The 18581-nt window shown below is 37.9% G+C and overlaps 1 protein-coding gene across 2 annotated transcripts in view; it reads right to left on the bottom strand.

The window, feature by feature from the left end:
• Positions 1–18581, bottom strand: part of NUP153 (nucleoporin 153) — a 44242-nt gene that overhangs the window by 3589 nt on the left and 22072 nt on the right. Inside the window, exons 6-19 of one of the 2 annotated variants that reach the window (XM_014254532.2) lie at positions 17841–17957; positions 17672–17716; positions 17521–17574; positions 14682–14828; positions 13890–13942; positions 10914–11052; positions 9153–9290; positions 8698–8790; positions 8387–8477; positions 7965–8084; positions 5741–6355; positions 3676–3870; positions 2294–3136; positions 1374–1733 (exon numbers count right to left, since the gene is read on the bottom strand). In XM_014254532.2, coding sequence (XP_014110007.2) covers positions 1374–1733; positions 2294–3136; positions 3676–3870; positions 5741–6355; positions 7965–8084; positions 8387–8477; positions 8698–8790; positions 9153–9290; positions 10914–11052; positions 13890–13942; positions 14682–14828; positions 17521–17574; positions 17672–17716; positions 17841–17957 — 3010 coding nt within the window. The remainder of the gene's footprint in view (positions 1–1373; positions 1734–2293; positions 3137–3675; positions 3871–5740; positions 6356–7964; positions 8085–8386; positions 8478–8697; positions 8791–9152; positions 9291–10913; positions 11053–13889; positions 13943–14681; positions 14829–17520; positions 17575–17671; positions 17717–17840; positions 17958–18581) is intronic. The other variant, XM_005525276.3, reaches the window with a different exon arrangement.

The raw sequence follows: 18581 nt of genomic DNA, 5'->3' as shown, positions 1-18581 counted from the left end.
TCCTACAAACAGAATGTTTTAATCTGTATTTACTAAAAGCTGTTCCTACCACATACATGGAATACTCATTCAAACTGGATTTTTAGACATTCAAAATACAGCTCCCGATTTCTTAGGACTAGGAGAATGTGTATCTTTTCAGCAACTGCACCCCTCCCCTGTTCAATTGCTTACCATTATCAGCTTCTGGAGGCCAAATCTAACTTTCAGCAATCTCAAAAACTTGGTTTACCACAGTAATTCTCTATCTACCATCAAAACAGACAACCAGCCCAATTGTTGAGCTGTACGGCCAGCAAAAATAATGAAATGCAACTGAACAGTGACTCTGAACGTACGTGGCAGATTTGCTATGCTGAAGGGACATTTTAAACAGCATTACTAATGCTCATGCAACAGGAAATACCCTCTAATTGCACCATAACTTGGAATGGCTAACTTTCTTTCCAAGATGAGTTACATGGTAAAACTTAAGTTTCTGAATTTGTGAAGATGTTTAAATATGGTATCACCTACTAACAAAATTACACCAAAAGTTACTGATTTGCAAGCACTTTAAATTGATCTGTTGGTTGTAAGTAATTTAGTACCGTTTTCTGTTTCTGATACACAAAAAAGTGTGCAAATTGAACTTTTGTGACTGACAAAGTTAAGTCACCAGGATCAAACCAGATTAAATGTATTTCCCTTATTGATTCAATTTTATTTCTAACATCCTGCATGGCTCATAGGAATACAGATAATTTGGTGGATTTAGTCTTGAGTCATGCATTTGTTCATGTAATTCAGGCAGTGGAGTAACAAACATAAAACATGAAGAAACTCTGTATTTCTTATTGCTGTCTTCTCTTAAATTTTATCCTAGAAAATTAATATGCGTTGGCCATGTTCCTTAGTAGAAACCAACCCTTAAGCAGCATTAATTGCATGTTGAGGTATTCCATTTCTACATACTTGTGAGGGAAGGACTTTGGCAAAGCTTGACAGTATTTCCAGGAATTCAGAGTTTTAGGTATAGGAACAAAAACATGTAATTCACTGACTTTTAACTGTAAACACTGCACTAACAGTGACTGGAGAAATAAAATATCATTCTCATGGTGAAAAGCTCTTGTACAAATTGAAATCCAGTAAAGGTTTGTCCTTTGCATAAAACAGCTCTGGTGCCAGTTCATTCCTAAACTGTATTTACCACACTGAAGAACGAGCCCAAATTAACATTGCTGAATACAAAATCCTCAGTATTTTTCTCTAATACCGTACATTTAGCATGCGTATTTTCCAAAGTAACATATTCATGAAACAGTACCTCCTTAGTCCACTACAAAATGGTAAAAATGAGATAATGAGAAAAACAGCTATTTAAAACATACCTGTTGAACCTGATGTAGTTGTGGCTCCAAAAGTAAATCCTGAATTTGCTGCATTGGTACTGCTCTCTCCTGAAGCAAAGAGAAACGGAGTCAGAGTTGAGCCAGCGCTGGAAGATGTGGTTGCTGGTTTGTTTTCTTGAGAGAAGCCGAATGACTGAGATGCTGCAGATTCTGCTGGATTGCCAAAAACAGAGCTGGTCACAGTGTTGCTGGGTTGTCCAAACACAAAGGGAGTGGGAACTGGCTGAGGGTTTGAGGAAGAGAGGGTGCTGCCAAACACACCACTGCTGTTGGCTGAAGTGGTGGGTACCACTGTGCTGGAGGAACTGGAGCTCAAGAAGCTGAAGGATGCTCCTTGATCTGAAAAGAAGAAACACAGTTACTACTGAGTCACACAAACAGAGTTTAACCACCGAGAACTTTTCACACAGCAACCCTCACTGAAAAACTTTAATCCTCCAATGCAGACTAAGAACAAATTAAAGGAATACAAAACTGTACAAAATGAAGTGATTTTTCTACCTTTGCAGCAGTAGAGAAACCAGCAGAGCTGCAAGTAGATGGAAATAAGATATTCCCTCTCTCTTTCCCTTTCACTATAAAAAATAACAGTAGTATGAGGCCTCTATTCTGCACCATATTACAGATTTTATCACCAGCTGAGCTGCTACTACTGAGACGGTACAAATTCTGTGCTTACACAAGCAGTTCCTTAGGGTATGGCAATTTCTTCTGTCTAAACATGTTAAAACTCACTGAAATCTACAAATAAATTGCCACATATTGTCTACACATCAACAACTAGAACTAAAGACAGGCTGCAGGTAGTATAGAAATCCCACAGATGTTGTCCAATACGGCCTCAGAGGTATTATTTGATAGACATGAACCAAGAAGTGAAGGCAAAAGATGTTGTTTACCGCAAGTACTGGTTGGCGCCCCGAATGCAAAAGGTGCCTTTGACTGATCACTTTCCTTTTCCGATGGTTTACCGAAACTAAAATTGAATACAGGTTTTGCTGTGCTCTCCTCTTTGGTATGCTCAGCTGTCCCAGATGAAAAGATAGGCTGTGCCTTTAACTCTTCATTGTCAGCTTTCTTTCCAAATGCTAATGGACCAGCAGAAGTGACAGAGTCCTGCTTCTCTTCTGTCCTTCCCAAAACAAACTGCGAGGCAGGGGCAGACTCCACGCTGCTGAAAGAGAAGCCTCCCTTCGTTGAAACAGTTTCATCCTTTTTCTCATCTGACTTCTTAAATGGCAAAGCAGGTGATGCTGCATCCTTTTCTGCCATAGTTCCAAAAGTGAAGCCACCGACTCCAGTTTTAGTCTCATTAGTAGCTATGGAAGAAGTAGAACTTGTAGCAAAACCAAAACCTCCCAAAACTGGTTCCTCTTTCTTTTCCTGCTGTCCCAGACTCGTTGTTCCAAACTGAAATGTTGAAGGAGCCTGACTGCTTGTAGATGGAAGTCCAAAAGTAAAACTGTTACTTTTACTTTCTTTTTTGCTGTCTTCTGATTTAGAGTCTGAGGAAGAAACTCCAAATTTGAAGTTCCCTGAAGCAGTAGGAAACTTAAATCCTCCAGTCACAGTGCTGGACGATGCAGATTCGGATGCAATGCCGAACTTAAAGCTACTCTGTTCTCCAAATTTAAAATTTCCTGTGCTACCTAATGTTTGAGAAGATTCAGAGGATGATGAGGGGACACCGAATGTAAATGATGGCGCTGCAGCATTTGTAGACACAGTAGCAGTACCAAAACCTGCAAAAATAAGCAACAATGTCAAGTTTGCAATACATGATGTAACACATGCAGGCTTTAGCTACATGGCTGGGATTCTAAGTCTCAAGCTTTTCCAGAGTCAAAACTGTTCAACAAAACACTCCCTACACACACAGACAAGTAAGGAAACTCCACACTTCCTCTATACACGTATCTTTTTGCAATGGTGCTCTTCTATGCAGCACCTGGCTTGGAAAAGTACACTGCTGAGCTCTTTGAAAGACCACAGTTTTAGTCTAAACTCCATATGAACAACACATAAAGGCTTGAAACAAATAACTATGTCACTGACACAAGCTTTCCTCTAAAAAACCCAATCCTTTTCTGAAGAATGGTTTTGAAAACATATGCACACAATCTTATTTAAGCAATATTCCTAATGGAATGGAATATTCCTAATTCCTAACAAATGGACAGTTTTGCCATACTTGAATTATTTTAAAAAAATAATTACTTTAAAAAAAGAAAAATAAAAAAGTTGAAGAATGCACATCCTTGTTCTTCTCAGCAAGTATTACCTTTGAGCTCTGCTTTGGTGCCTGGCTTTGCATTTTGACAGGCTATGCATTTTGTGGCTTCTGCTTTGTTTTGGACCAAGCAGACCTCACATTCCCAACTTCCTTCAGGCTTCTTGAATTTGTCTAAATCCAGAAAACCTCCAGAAGAAGCAGAAAATGCAGAAACACTGCTACTGCTCACAGGCACTGAGCTCCCTGAGAAAGAAGTAAGACAGTTAATCATCATGCTTAAATCATACACCAAGCTTTTAAGAAATGCTCACAAATTGCAAAGCACACAGGTGTAACAGTAAAAAAACATCAAGCTACAAGTTGATTTGAGTCAAATACAATCTTGAGAATGTGAACAATAGCAACACCTGGATTCTTCTTTATAATCTATATATGAATTCAAGCAACAAACTGAACCAGTGCCATTTAAACAGCAACTGCAGTTCATAAAATACAGGTACTGTATTGAATTACAACTAATAAAAGAATTCCTGGTGACACCAATTACTGGTAGCCCAAGTTAGCATCACTCGAGTTAATGATCACTGTCAAATGATGCAAGGCTGAGAATTTACTAGGATGATTCATCAGCCAAGTCACAAGACAGGACACATCCAAAATTATATATATAGTGTCACTATATAGTGACAAAGAAAAAAAGAAACTGGAAGCATCCAAACCCACAACTCTGTGCTCACCACAAAAACTACACTGCCTTTAACAGCAGCAGAAACCTACTGTTGCTGAGGTGTGAAATCCAACACTGGCTCTCTGACTTTTCTCCTCTGTAAAGGAAGATATGGCACGTGATGCTGCACCCCAAGAGCAAACTTCAGCTCCACAAGTGTCAGGAGTGAAGCGGACATCCCAAAGGCACAAAAGCATCACACAACTGCACTCTTTACCTACAGTGAACCAATGCGGGTGGCATGCTAGAGAAGGACACAAGATAATTTCTCAAATTCAAAGCAGTAACATTTCCTAGATAGGAATGGGTCTTCTTTTCCACAGCACATCCAGCAAATTTACATCCTCCCATTTTGTTTGCTTCTCCTTGACAAACACAATGTAACTTTGCAATTCTCTGCACAGTGGTGGTCATGGAAAATCCTCATTTCCAAAATTCTTCCTTGCAATGGCCAGAGTCTTGGACAAAAGTGCCAGCTGACCACTCTGAAGCTGGAAGTCTATGAGAATAAGCTTCCTCAAAAATACATTATCTTATCTGAAGAAATTCCACTCTTAGTACACAGTGATTATAACAGTGCAATCCATTTGACAACTATTTTTTTTCCTCCAGGATGCATTTGCAAATGTGTTTTTGACATTAAATTATGTTAAGAGCCAATACACGTTAACACTAAAATAACTATTTGTGCTTAGAAAAATTAATTGTCTCAAAATCAGTTCCAATGACATATAATGGAAAACAACCCAGAAATGAACTGAAGAAGGCGCCCATCTCCCCAGGATCTGTAAGAACCCTGACCTTCCCAAACAAAGTGATCCATATTCTGAAAAGCTACCACAGGCATAGCTGAACATATGGTTATGTTTCAGCACAAGACAACTAGCCAAAGACTACACTGACTTGGAATCTGGCTTCATACCTCTGCTCAATTCCACATAAATGCTGACTGGAGACATTTTAGGCCATGTTGTGCAAAGACTGCTTCTACCTGTGTTTTGAAAGAGGAAAACAAAACCCCAACAAATCCAGTAGTTTTTAGCTCCTTGCAAGGAGTTTGCATTTTTCCCCAATAAAAATCAGTCAATTGATTTTATGTTAATTAAGACATCCATTCAAGTCATCTTTCCTCACTAGCGGTAAAGCCCAGTTTATTTGCTTCAGTTCAGCTCTGCACTAATACATTTCACAATCGGTTCAACTCATGTGACAGGCTGGAATCTAGGCTGACACCTCCAAAGTGCCTACAACCATTCCTGCAGAGAGCCACTAATCCATCCTGTCTGGCCTACAGCCATGCTGCTCAAAATATTTTTTATATGCAACATATTTTATTCTCTAAAAAATGCACATAGACTAAGATTGAAACAACCGAGAAGAACAAACCTGGTTTCTCAGACTGACAAGCTACACATTTGCTGTCTTCTGCCTTATTTTGTACAAGGCACATTGAACAGTTCCAAGAGCCTTTTGGCTGTTTAAATTTGTCTCCAAACCCCAGAGTGACTGTTGTGCCCGTGCTGCTGGTGGTGGATGTTACTGTCACCGAGTTGTCCGTGACCATCGGCATTGTCAGAGCAGGCATCACTCCTGTTCCAGGCTTTGGTGTATCACATGCTATACATTTTGTAGCTTCAGGTTTGTTCTGGACCAGACAGGTATCACAATCCCAAGTGTTGGGTGCCGGTTTAAATTTGTCTTCAAAGCCCAGTGTCCCTGCTGTAGGGACTGCTGTCTTGGAGGAGACACACGGACTCACACTGACCGTCTGCTTCGTACTCTCAACAGTGGACACTTTAGCAGCTTCACATGTTACACAGTTGCCATCTGTGGTTTTGTTCTGCAGACACGGGTCATGTGTGTCAGACTGCCAGAACGAGGATGTTTGTTTAGAGGTGTCTTTACCTGCAGAAAAACTACTTATTGCAGGCCTTGTATAGACCACTGTGCTCGTAACAGGCTGTGCAGATGAACAGGAGGGTGATTTCCCAGACATAAAGCCTAGTTTAAAAAAAAGAAAAAAGGAGAGGTCTTACTGATGAAGTAAGCTGTACCCTGGCTGCATGGAAGTTACTTATCATAGTAGACATTACAAATTTAAACCAAGTGTCAATGGTTACAACTATACATTACAACTAAGTGCAAGAGGAAGTCCATGGAAATCTTATCTAAAGGGATGAAATTTCATATGCTGAGCTGGGACACAACAGAACACTTATTTAAAGCTTGATTTAACTCTTCACTTCCAAGAAAGTCTTAAATACAAGTCTCATTTGTATCTGCCACTACACTGGTAGATACAAGTATAAACAAATAGTACTGAAAGCTGATGATCTGTCACAGACTGGAAATAATCCAATTTCATTTTAAGACACCATGCCCAATCGAATCAAATTTCTAAAGCTATTTCTGCCATAGTAGATGACTCACATTTACTTAGTAGCTGTACAGCAGTTGGTACTTGGAGCCGCAATCCACACAATATTCCCCCACAAATACTGAGTAATAACTAAGCAATGAAAATTAAGACAAACACACTTCTTTTTTACATATAATCTTTGCTCAAAATGCACTGGGCACAGGCCAACTCGTTATTTAAAGGCGCAAACCTTTCAGAAGACAAGAACCACCAATATGGAAACACTAACAAAAATGCTACAGCAACACATCTTAAATATCAGCACATTTTAACTGTAAAGCTAAAATAAAGTTTCTCTTTTTACAATTATGTTATTGTTGCTTTGGGGTTGTTTTTTTATATTAGAAGTGAAATCTTCCAACAGTGTGGATTTAGAATCCAACTCTGTTAAACTGATAAAGAAAACTAATGCCACTTCACCCACAGGTCTTCCTTAAACAAAACACACAACGTATTTTCTGTCACTTAGCTCTTTGCAATATAAATATGCACTGCCTTCTTAAGTTGTACATAGATTTCATAATAAAAAGTCCTGCTGTATTGCAAGGCTTATGGGAAAGATCAAGTTCAATTAAGTCCTTTTTCCTAAAACAAAAAACATCTACACACACACTCTTTACTCAACAGTTGAAAACGATCTCAATGACGTGAAAATTTTTTTTCTTTTAAAGTGAGACAGCCCACTGCTACTTAAAATTTATATCTGAACTGTCAACATTTAAGGCCAAAAGATATGCAGCTTCTGAAACACCTTTAGGAATGAAATTATCTGTACCATTCTTAATTTCTGGAGATGGTGAAGGTGGGAGAGGAATGTTTGTGAAGCATTTCACAAACATTTCCTTTCCAATTACATACATTTTATTTATTTCAACAAATACTGAAATTGATTCTTTGACTAATTATTTTTATACTTGCTTGAATTACAACCTAACATGTAAAGGAGAAGCAATGCATCTGGTTTGAAGCTCCAGTTTTCCCTTCAGCAATGAAAGCCTCTTATAACAGAAGGGGGCATCAAGCCTAACAGATGTATTTACTGCTGACATTGACTTAACTGTGACAAATTGTCTGGGTTGTTTTTTTTTTTGTTGTTTTTTTGCTGTTGTGCTGGGCTTTTTAAAAATCAATGCAGCTATATGTAAGTGTATTCTCTGCAAAAGTATTTTTTACAGGAGTTCATTATCTCACCGGGGCTTTTTAGAATGTCTAACACACTTCCTTGCTTTAAGAATTTAGCAGGTTTGCAGAACCCATCATATTCTTCTTCCTCTTCCTTCTTATTGCTGGTGCTGTTTACAGTGGCACTACCTTTAAAAATAAAACAAAACACACCTTTTACAAAGAAATCCACTTAAAATATATTCACATTTGCTAGAAACAAGAATTTCCATGTTTCATTCTTCCTAAATAAGAATCTTCAAAATTTGACCTTATTTACAACAAATTACAGTTAAAATGTGATTAAAAGCAGACCTGTCACTGAAAACACACTTTGCCTGGAATTTGTAACAAGCTTAGAAATGACAGATTAACTATTTAACATACTCAGAGAGAGAGAGAGAACTAGCACTTGTTGAGTTGAAATGTTGAAATGCTAATATTTTTGTTACCTGGACTAAGGATGGATGTCACTGGTGTATCAGTGGATCCAGAAAGCTCTGACGACTTCACGACAGGAACACTAAATGTAAACTTAATCTGCTGTGAAAAAGAGAGGGTTTTCTTAGATTCTAAGAAATTTTAATCAAGTTTCACACACAAATAATAATCTGAAATACAGTCTTCAAACTCGTTACTGGGTGAAAAATTACAAGTCAGAAAACTATAGATTTGTTTCCCCCTTACCAGGGCAAATTTTGTTTTATTGTTCTACAATATTCTAATAAAGCCTTGAGAAAATGTTGGGATTTATTTTACTTACAGATAATGGAGGTAGCACTTCCACCTCGGTAGATTTCACAATTGGAGATGAAAATACAAATGTAGGACTGCCAACATTACTTGCTGGTTGTACCTGTATTTTCAAAAGAATTAAGGTTTGTATCTAAAAGAAAAGCATCCAAGTGAAACAACAGCAGCTACCTGAATTCACTATCTAACAGACATTCTGCAGTGAAGCTGGGAAATTGATGTTTTATATTTCTGATCCACAGCTAAGAGTTATAAGAAAAAGCTTGCCAGTGAGTGTATAAGATGGACAGAAGCCATATCAAAATATGTCTTCCTCTCCACCCCCCAATCTGAATACAACCCTGTTTAACAGGTTAAAAACTCAGGTTAGTTAATTTCATGGGCACCACAGAGAAAGCTAACATTCAGCAAGGAGGATGTATACTGACTCTAAAAAAGCATTCTCAATATATAGTAAAGATTTACCTTGTTCATCACTGCTTTTGAAACAATGCTGGGTGATGAGGACACAGCACTACTGGCGGGGAAACTGAAGCTGAACGTCGGCAGCGATGCAGTACTGATGGGCAGGGGTACCTCAGGTAGCTCTTCCTGCTCCATCTCCTAGGTGCAAATTTTGAATTTTGTTAGTTTAATTTTTTCTTTAAAGAAGCTGCAAAATCTAATTTTTCACTTTCTTTAGAAAAGTTTTAAATTTTAGTCTCTCTGTTTCTTTAAAAGTTGTAAATTTTATTTTTTCTTTTTAACGAGACCAACTACCTTCCTACCCTGTCCCCCCATTAGTTTCTTAACAAAGTTAAATGTAACAGAGAGATCTATAGACAAAGCAAGTTTTCAAAAGGAATCCTAACCTCCCAATTAAGTCTGCCACATCGTTTTTATTTATGGCATGCCTGTTTCCATGCAATACTACATGGAAATTTTTACCTATCCAGTAAGAATACTGGAAGCTCAAAATCGTTACCTGAGCAGAAGAGAGGGGCACAAATAAAAGATTTTTGGTTTTGTCCTTTTTTTAATAAAGATCTAGAAAGACATAACCATTCTAGGATTCTATGATTCCCTAATCTCTTTAATTAAGAGCACAACCTCACGGCAAGTATAAAAGTATTCCTCTTGCAAAATTAGGTAGGACAGCTGACAAAGTCTCTGAAGTCGCTTGAACTTGGAAAAAAATAATATTTGAAGAAGGATGTGTGTTCCATTGAGTACCAAAACTCCCAAACCAAACCAAAGCACAGAAAGTCAAAAATGAAACCCTGATAAGCTTACCAGAGGATCCTATTCTGGTAAATTTAGTCAGTATCATGTATCAGGATGCAAATTAAAAATTCAGAAATCAGTGTATATTAAAAACTTCTGCTCTTACCCTTGTCTTTCAAACCCTTTGTTTACTAAGGTTAGACTGGCTAGGGTTAAAATGGGAATTGCCAACCTTTTCACATTTTGGACAGCAGTACCAACATCTACTCAGAAGTGATTAAGCAGAGATGCACATTGCTGCTACAGACATTTAATGTACTCCACAGACTACTTATTTCAGAGATCTCATCTGAAGAGTCTATCACACCTTGATATTGAAATCATTTCTGTTACAGAAACATTCTCCAGTATTTACTACTTCTTTATTTTGCATCAGCAAGAAGAACAAGTTAACCTCTTTAGATTTAAGATCCAGTATTAGGCAGCTTATGTAACACTCAGGTGAGAAGACAATCCTTGGGATAGTAATGTCTATCATCGCATTAAGGGAGTTTTCCCATTGAAACAAGAAAAAACCCCTTCACAGTGAGTTTGAGTAAGTGCCAAAAATTGTGAATGATCATTAGCAAACATGCAAAACACTGTCTTCTGCTTCAGGCTTTTAGCCCATACCTTTCAACATGACTTACATATAAAATAACAGAATAAAAAAAAATTTTTCTTTTATACTTGGCACTTCATTACTTTCTAAAAACTCTACAAACCTCTACCAAATTTATTCATTCAACAACAAATAAGAAACTTTATCGTGTGAAGAATATCCAAGATGATACAATGGAAGAATTTAAAAATATAAAACCAAAGTTGAGGGCACTTATACAGAAAACTGAACTGGAGCCTGCTCTGAAACCCACAGCAGAACACCCAGAAAACTGAAATGGCATTATTGTAAATTACTATGAGGCAATGAAGCTACTTATTTCATTAATCACAATGCTATCAATTAACCTGAAAGACCCTTACCAGTTGTTGTTTTTGTCCAGGTCTTGATGCACAGTATCGCTCCCTTTCCCTTCTCATCTTGCCGCAGGCACTATCCATCCTTCCTCCTGAAGACAGACCGTTGGATGCGGGAGTATCAAGTTTGGGGTAGCTCAAATTGCTGGCACAGAATAAAATACATAGGTTGAGGAAGGGGATTAAAAAGAAGGAGAAAAACCCCCACATTTATCTATAGATGCTAAATGCAAAAACTAAGGAGGGAACTGAGCCTGTGTGAAACTAAGTCACACACACTTCTCAGTCTGGCCTGACAAAGCATGAGAAAGAATCCAAACAATTCTTGGTAAAGGACAACAATCTGCAGGTGTTGTTTAGTCAAGGGGTGATGTTCCACTTAACCAATGATGGTGATGTGTTGCTTTAATGACCAATGAGAGTTTTACCTCTCGGACCTTCTTGAACATGTGTATAATAGAAGATTAAATAAACTTTGCTCTCTTGGACAATGCAGCTAAGAGAGTCATGTTGTACTTCTTCGCCGTTCCTAATATAGTGCGATATTTATCAAGTAATTGTTCCAAGCTATTATAGCCACTATTAATCCTGGAACTGGTGCCTGCTAATTAGAATCAGAAAAAAAACATCCCACAAGTTCCTGAAAGCTGGTAAATAGCTAGTGTTCTAAGCAGCAAAAGCTGAATAAGAGCAGCAGTGATAATAACATACATAAAAAACATCAGTCACAACATCCATAAAGGAATGATGACTAACCAGAAGACCTGGAATAGAAGAACTGATTTAGATTGTTATTTTCTAATGCTTGCTTTTAATAGTCCAGACAGTGGAAATTTTGACTGCCAGTTCTCTGATTCTGTGATGAGCATGTATCTCTGAAGGGATATAGAAGAATAACTAAAAATATATGGGCAGGGGGCGGGCATGTGTGTGTGCATGTGCACACAGGAAATGCTGCCAACAGTTCTTATGGAATTGAGAGGCTTGAACTTGTGTGGCAAGAAAATATGACAGAAGCTTCATAAGCAGCTCTGGCTTTCCTGAGGCCATCAGCAGAAGCAGCAGAGGTGTTTGGGTGTGCCAACATTCCAGAAGTCTTTTCAGACATGAATACAGATCCCTTTTGTAAGGCATACAAAGGCATTTCCCTGTTCATTACAAGAGCCTAGATCCAAACCAGAAATACTCCCTAATCCAAATGAGAAGGGGAAAGAAAAAGAAAAAAATATAAGAAAAACCTCAAAACAAACGAACACCCCCCTGCCTCACACACATAGAAAAACCCTCCCCAACAACAACAAACCAAACCAAAGCCATGCCACATCCCAAAGCAGAAGTGAGCTAAGGGATAATAACAGCAAAAAGCAGTATGGCATTACAATGCAGTACCCCTGAAAAAAATTAAAACATCAAGCTTATCCCACTGCCAGTCAGTCATCCCTTACGTGGATGACACTGGAAGATATCAGGTCAAGTTTCTAGAGGACTAAGAACTGTTCTAAACCTCTCAGATGCAAACATCTGCCAAGCACTGTAACCACTGAGAGGAAGCCAGATCCTTAAAGCCATATGCTCATACCCTTCCCTAATCCAAAGTGACAATCAACTTGAATTATGAAATAAAATCTCATGTCAAAATAAATCTTTATTCAGACAATTATAGCATGTCTATGATTGCCCATATTACTATTTTCTGTTAACACCTGTCAGCTTCTAAGGGGCAACAACAGTTCTGTCTTCAAGCAAGTCAATCCAATCTACAATTCTGATGCTGGTTTAAAAACTAAACAGCCTTTGTTAGATTGAACAGAGATGTACCAAAGTACTGAAGGTTAGCTGCATGGAGAGACTCTGGCCCTTATTAGCTCTGTATTCCTACTCCATAATATGACAATTGATAGAGACTGTCTTTATAAAAGAGTTAAAATAAAAGGACCATCTAGTCTTAAGTCAAAAGTAGAAACACAGCAGTAAAACAAATGAAACAAATGTGTAACAAATGAAAAGCAGTATCCGTTTCCTGGATCTCCCTTCTACAAGGAGAAAGAAATTATACCAAAGAAAACTTAGAACAGTTTGAAAACCCACAATTAAAACCTAACATCAGTTTGCATCTCTGCCAAAACCAAAGATGGTTCCTGTAAAGTCAAACTATTAGACTGTAAAACAAAGGGTTGGTTCTGGCTTTTTTTGCAAGCCAAAGAATGCCCAAGGCAACATAAGAATTGCTTGGAAGATGAACACAGAGCCAACACATTAGCCGATTCCCTAATACTGTTCTTTGAAACGTTTGAATCCTCAATAAAAGGCTATCTTCTGAGCACACAGTGCCTTAATTCAAGCATTTCCCAAAAGATTAGTTCCCCAGAAGGGAGAGCCATCAATATTATCTCAAGTCATTCTAAGCCAAGCAAGCAGCATAATGCAAGACAATCTTCTCAAGAAGAAATACAATTATTAATTCTCCTGGATTTTTTTTTTTTTTTCAGAGACAAGCTGGTATGTGTCTTCAGATGACTTTGAAGGGCTTCTTTTTTTCATGCAAACTCACAAGAGCAGACAAGTGCCTTGGTCATGTAAGGAACATTAGTAAACAATCTTCCTCTAGCTTTTTGTATAAATAAATAAATAAATAAATAAATGAACAAACAGACCAACGACAACAACACTCTAAAAATTAAATTTACTCCTGAACTCCAAAACATTTCGCATTATAAAGAATTTTTCAGAAAGAAACTCCTGTGTGACAAAGCCTTCAAACTCCAAACAATCATTTAATTACCTGAAACTAACAGCTGCTCCCCTAATGAACACCAAGATGTACAAATAGTTAAACTCTCTCATACATTTTTTTCACTTTCTCTATTCTCTTCTACTGAGAACTCTTCCTGCCCTTCCAAAAGGAAGCAAGTGTGCAGACTGTACTGACAAAGGAAGGGGCTTTCTTCTTTCAAGTGTTTTAAATTAATAGATTTGTCATACCTTTCAGATGATTTTACAGGCTTTTCTGCAGGAAAACTCTCGTCTATTATGTCCTGAAAAATAAGTTTTATTTATTTCAAGATTTATCTGAACATACTGATAAACAAAACACAAAGAGAAGACAACCAAACACATTCTGTGTTGCCCTGGTTTTTTTTTTATTTATACCACTAAATATATCTCATCTGCTTAGGCTTGTTCTCTAACTGATTATCCACTTACTCTTCAGCCCATATATTTAATACTTGATCATTTTTCCATTCAGAATGACACTGGAACCATGGGTGTTGTTTTTTTGTTTTTTTTTTTAAAGAGATACCAGTATTGTTTTAAGGAAAGTTTATCAGGGACTCCATCTACACCAAAGTGACCAGAATGGGTAATTAAGAAAGTGATCTGAATTGGTAATTGCTAGAAATCTCACTTGGACCCCACAGTTCACCTGAAATATTTTATACACAACATCAGCATGCTCCATCAGCTTTCTGAACAGCAGCATATGTAAAGGAAACTCATGTTTCTGTATTTTAATATTCTTTCACTGCATAGACTCTGCCCCAACAGCATACCACCACATTCTGAAACTAAGCACCAACTACTTAGTGTGCCAAAGATAACATTATATTCATAAAACCTCTCAGTACCTCTTTCACAATGGTTCCCACTGTCTTTTCTTAATGCTTACCTCAAGTACATTATTGGTGTTCTTGCAAGAAAGATGCTCACTAGACTGGTTAGACACATTCCAATTTGGCAAAAAGCAGGCAAATTAGGACATGAAAATTTACTTACTTGATGGTCTGTATCTACCCTTTGGTGAATTTTTCTGGAATTAGTAGCTGATTTCAGAGATGGTTTAAAATACGTAATCCGACTCCCTGTCAGGGAGATTGGCTTTGGTGTCACAAGTTTCTGCACAGGTGGATGTTGCGAATCCATCTTTGAAAGGGAAGCAGCAATCAATTTATCCTTGCACCCACCCAACTTACCACATCATTTATTGATGATAAAAGTTACAGAACTATAAACCTCCCACCAGTCTTAGCACCCAGTGAAAACCATGTGAAAGTGCTGAAAACATTTTAGCTTGCAGAAGGAAATCACCAGAAAATTGGTTGTAAAATCCAAAAAGCTACAGGAAAAGTCAAAGTCTGACTGAATCCTGTGTCAAAATTTGGCAGTTACTTCACAGACAAAATAAGCAAAATATAAGCAAAATAACTCATGTTACAATAATATGCTCCCATCCTTTCCTCTCTGCCCTCACTGTGATTTTTTTTTTTTTTTACTGACTTAATCCATTAATTTAATATTGAAAGTGTTAAACAGTGTTAAACCAGGTTCTGGGTTTCTTTTTCTTCTACATTTTCTTCCTTTCAAGTTACACTTTAAAAAAAAATTGTGAAATATTTTTTAAGAAGTCTAATTAATGCATGTTCCAATGTTTTAGATTTGCATTTGATGCTCTTAGAAGTACTGGTCTGACTTTTCTTGTCAAAGCTTTTTTACAGACAAGGGATAATAACTAAACAGAAAGCACTGTGCATTCTGCAAAACTGGCTAAACTGAACAGAGAAAGAAGGAAGACTCCAAAAGGCCCCATGATATATTAAATCATCTGTAGCCTTGGTGATAAGAAGAATGAAACTTAAGATGTAACTACTATTTAAATAATTATCAACAGATGGTAGTGCCCCAACCCAGGTGCAGAACTGCATGACCTTCACATGGGCCCACTTCTTCTAGAGCTTGTCCTGGTCCTTCAGGATGGCATCCCTCAGATGTGTCAACTGCATCGCTCAGTTTGGTGTCACCTGCAAACTTGCTGAGGGTGCACTCAGTCCCACGATCTCAATGATGAAGATCTGGCATTCGGATTTGTTAGATTTCATCCCACTGATGACTGTCCAATGCTTCAATCTATCTAGATCGCACTGCAAGGACTCTTGTCTGCCAAGAGAGTCAGCAGCACCTCCCTGTTTCATACCATCAGCAGACTTGCTAATGGGGCATTCAGTTCCTGCCTCCAGGTCACTGAGAGATATTTTGAACAGCACTGGTCCTAGAACTGATCCTGAGGAACGCCACTGGTGACTGGCCACCAGCCAGATGTAGCCAAATTCACTGCAAATTTTGCATCCTGCTGCTCAACCAGCTCATCCCACTGCTGGACCACTTGCCCAGAAGGATGCAAGAGGGACAGCATCAAAAGCCTCACAAACTACATCTGTCACCTTATCTTCACATACCAGGCAGATGACATTATTGTAAAAGGATATCAAACCAGTGAAACAGGTATGTTCAACAAGAGAAAAAAATAATCCAGTTACATGTTCAATACACTAGGAGTTGGTCTGTCTGGTGTAGATCCTCAAAATAAGAAAAATACCACAAAAAAAAGACCTGTAGAACTTTTGACTGAGTATTCAAATGTCCTGCCACACATTTGTCCGCTTAAGCAGGAACACACACAACCCTCTTCTGGGCAAATACAATCCTGTCCTCTCTTTTCATCACAGGCTACCCTTTCTCCCTGCCAAATTTTATGAATTCTAGCATTATGAGTAGACAATTTCTCTATTTTTACCCAGTGACAGCTGTGTGCAACATTCACCTTCTGACCAATGTCAGGGTCTATGCTGGAAATCTGGCGATCTTTTTAAATGCCTCATCACACGTGTGGTTCTGCATTTTAATGCAGAATCCGTATCAGCTGTGTTTTCAATTACTGAGATATTTAAGAGGTGGTAAAAAAACTTACATGCTCCACTTTTCAACATTCTTGTAATTTATCATACAGCCAAAGACAGTACAGGAAATCTGAGATGTTTTTAAACTCCTGTGTGACTGCAGAATTAATTGTAATCCTAACTAAGCCATTAGCATAGAAACTTTTTAAAACATTCTGTCTACTTACTCATTAGAACAGCAGATTAGAAGTTTGCATTGAAGAAAAAACATTTTTGTTCCTTTGGTTGCCTGAGCTAAAAGTGACCTTCTGTGGTTTCACAATTTAATAAATGTAATAATCCAACATATTTGAAACAAAAATAAGGAAATAATGATTTACCACAGCAACAATTCAGTGCTATTTCCAAACAGGAATTTAGGAACACAAATTTACAGAAGTAACAAAATTTAACAATTTCCCAATTTTCTCCTTGCCTTGAGTAGTAATAAAAAATGTAAGTATTTCTTTTTTGCTTAAAATAAGCATGGAAATCTGCACAAGATTGAACAATTTGAACAATTAATGACTATTTTTCTATTTCTGGTTATTTCTGCAAGAGAAAGCTTTCTGAAATAAAGATGTTATCATGCAACTTAACCCCAAATTGCAGGACAAGATAAAACCACTTGGTATGCTCTAGAGAAGTTCTTGACATATCAGCACACCACCATGAAAAGACAATAATTCTCCACCTGAGTACTCTTCACAGTCCTTCATCTAGTGTGGACAGAAAAGCCATTTTTAGCAATTTCCACACAGCCAAGGCAGCTATAAATCACAAAAGGCTAATATTAACTTGAATTCATGTGTGTGCTGTCATTGAAGCTTGTGACTTTTCTCCTAAGAGCTGTAAAGGAGAGAAAGTTACCTATCTCAGCTTAACATGTTACTGGTTCTTACCTGGTTTTGTCTGGATTGGAAGCCAGTCACATTCAGCACACTCCTGTCCACAGGCTGGCAGGGAAAAAAGGGCCAAAATATTAAGAGGATGTTTTTTTCCCTATGAGAGGGTTCAATCTAACAAAAACACTGGGGGTTGTGATCAACTTACAGAAGACAGTGGACTAGAAACAGAAGATGGAATCCTTTTAGCATCCTGTTGAAAAAATAGGTGTGATAAATTAAAGTGGACATGACATTAAGTAACATCATCCTGTACTGGCACATTTACTATGTTTTTCAAACACATGGAATAAAACATTAAAAGGAGTGCCACTTACTGCCAAAGGGCTTGACATCTTCTCCAATGTCTGCAAGATGCGCCGCGCAGTGGAACTTGTCACACCATAGGATTGCACATTTGCTTGTTTAGCTTTCATTTGTCTTTTTATCGGTGGCTGAAAAATTAGCATTGCCCATGTTATGATGCTGGATTCTGAGTTGCACACATGTATTTTATACCCTAGGGCTACACTGGTGATACAACCAATGCTCTCATAATGACAGAGAAAAATGGACTCACAGAGCATTCAATGCAAGAAGAAAAATATACTGACTTTACAGAGGTTTAAGTGCATATCTTGCACATGCGATAAAGCAACAAAGGAAATCCTTAAATGTAAAAGGTCATAAAATGAAGATGTTAGGCTTGTAGGGTCTCTGAAGAAGTGATTAGGAAAACAGAACTGAAGCAAAGCCTTGTGCTGCAGAAAGTACTTTCAGTAGCAAAACAGCTCTCAGAGTTTCACGATGGCACAAGCATGGCATCTTAAAACAGAGCATACAATCATCACGAATTTCTACTTCTCTTGTCTCCTCCCTTCTCCCAAGACTACAGCTGACTGCAGATCTTTTCACTCTGTTTAGAGCCATAAAGATCTGATTTGAACTGTAACAGATCTAAACATAATACCCTGAAAAAGTGAATGTTGTAACACATGACTGAACGTAATTTAAAAAAACTTCAGTGTGACCATTTCTTTAAAACTATGTTACACCTCTCATGTAACCACACCATGCTT

This window comes from Pseudopodoces humilis, chromosome 1 (assembly GCF_049639895.1).
Source record: "Pseudopodoces humilis isolate 2021_Gansu_Grassland_sample_001 chromosome 1, ASM4963989v1, whole genome shotgun sequence".
Lineage (NCBI taxonomy): Eukaryota > Metazoa > Chordata > Aves > Passeriformes > Paridae > Pseudopodoces > Pseudopodoces humilis.
Note: the sequence above shows the minus strand (reverse complement) of the source record. Positions and strands in the feature narration are given on the sequence as shown.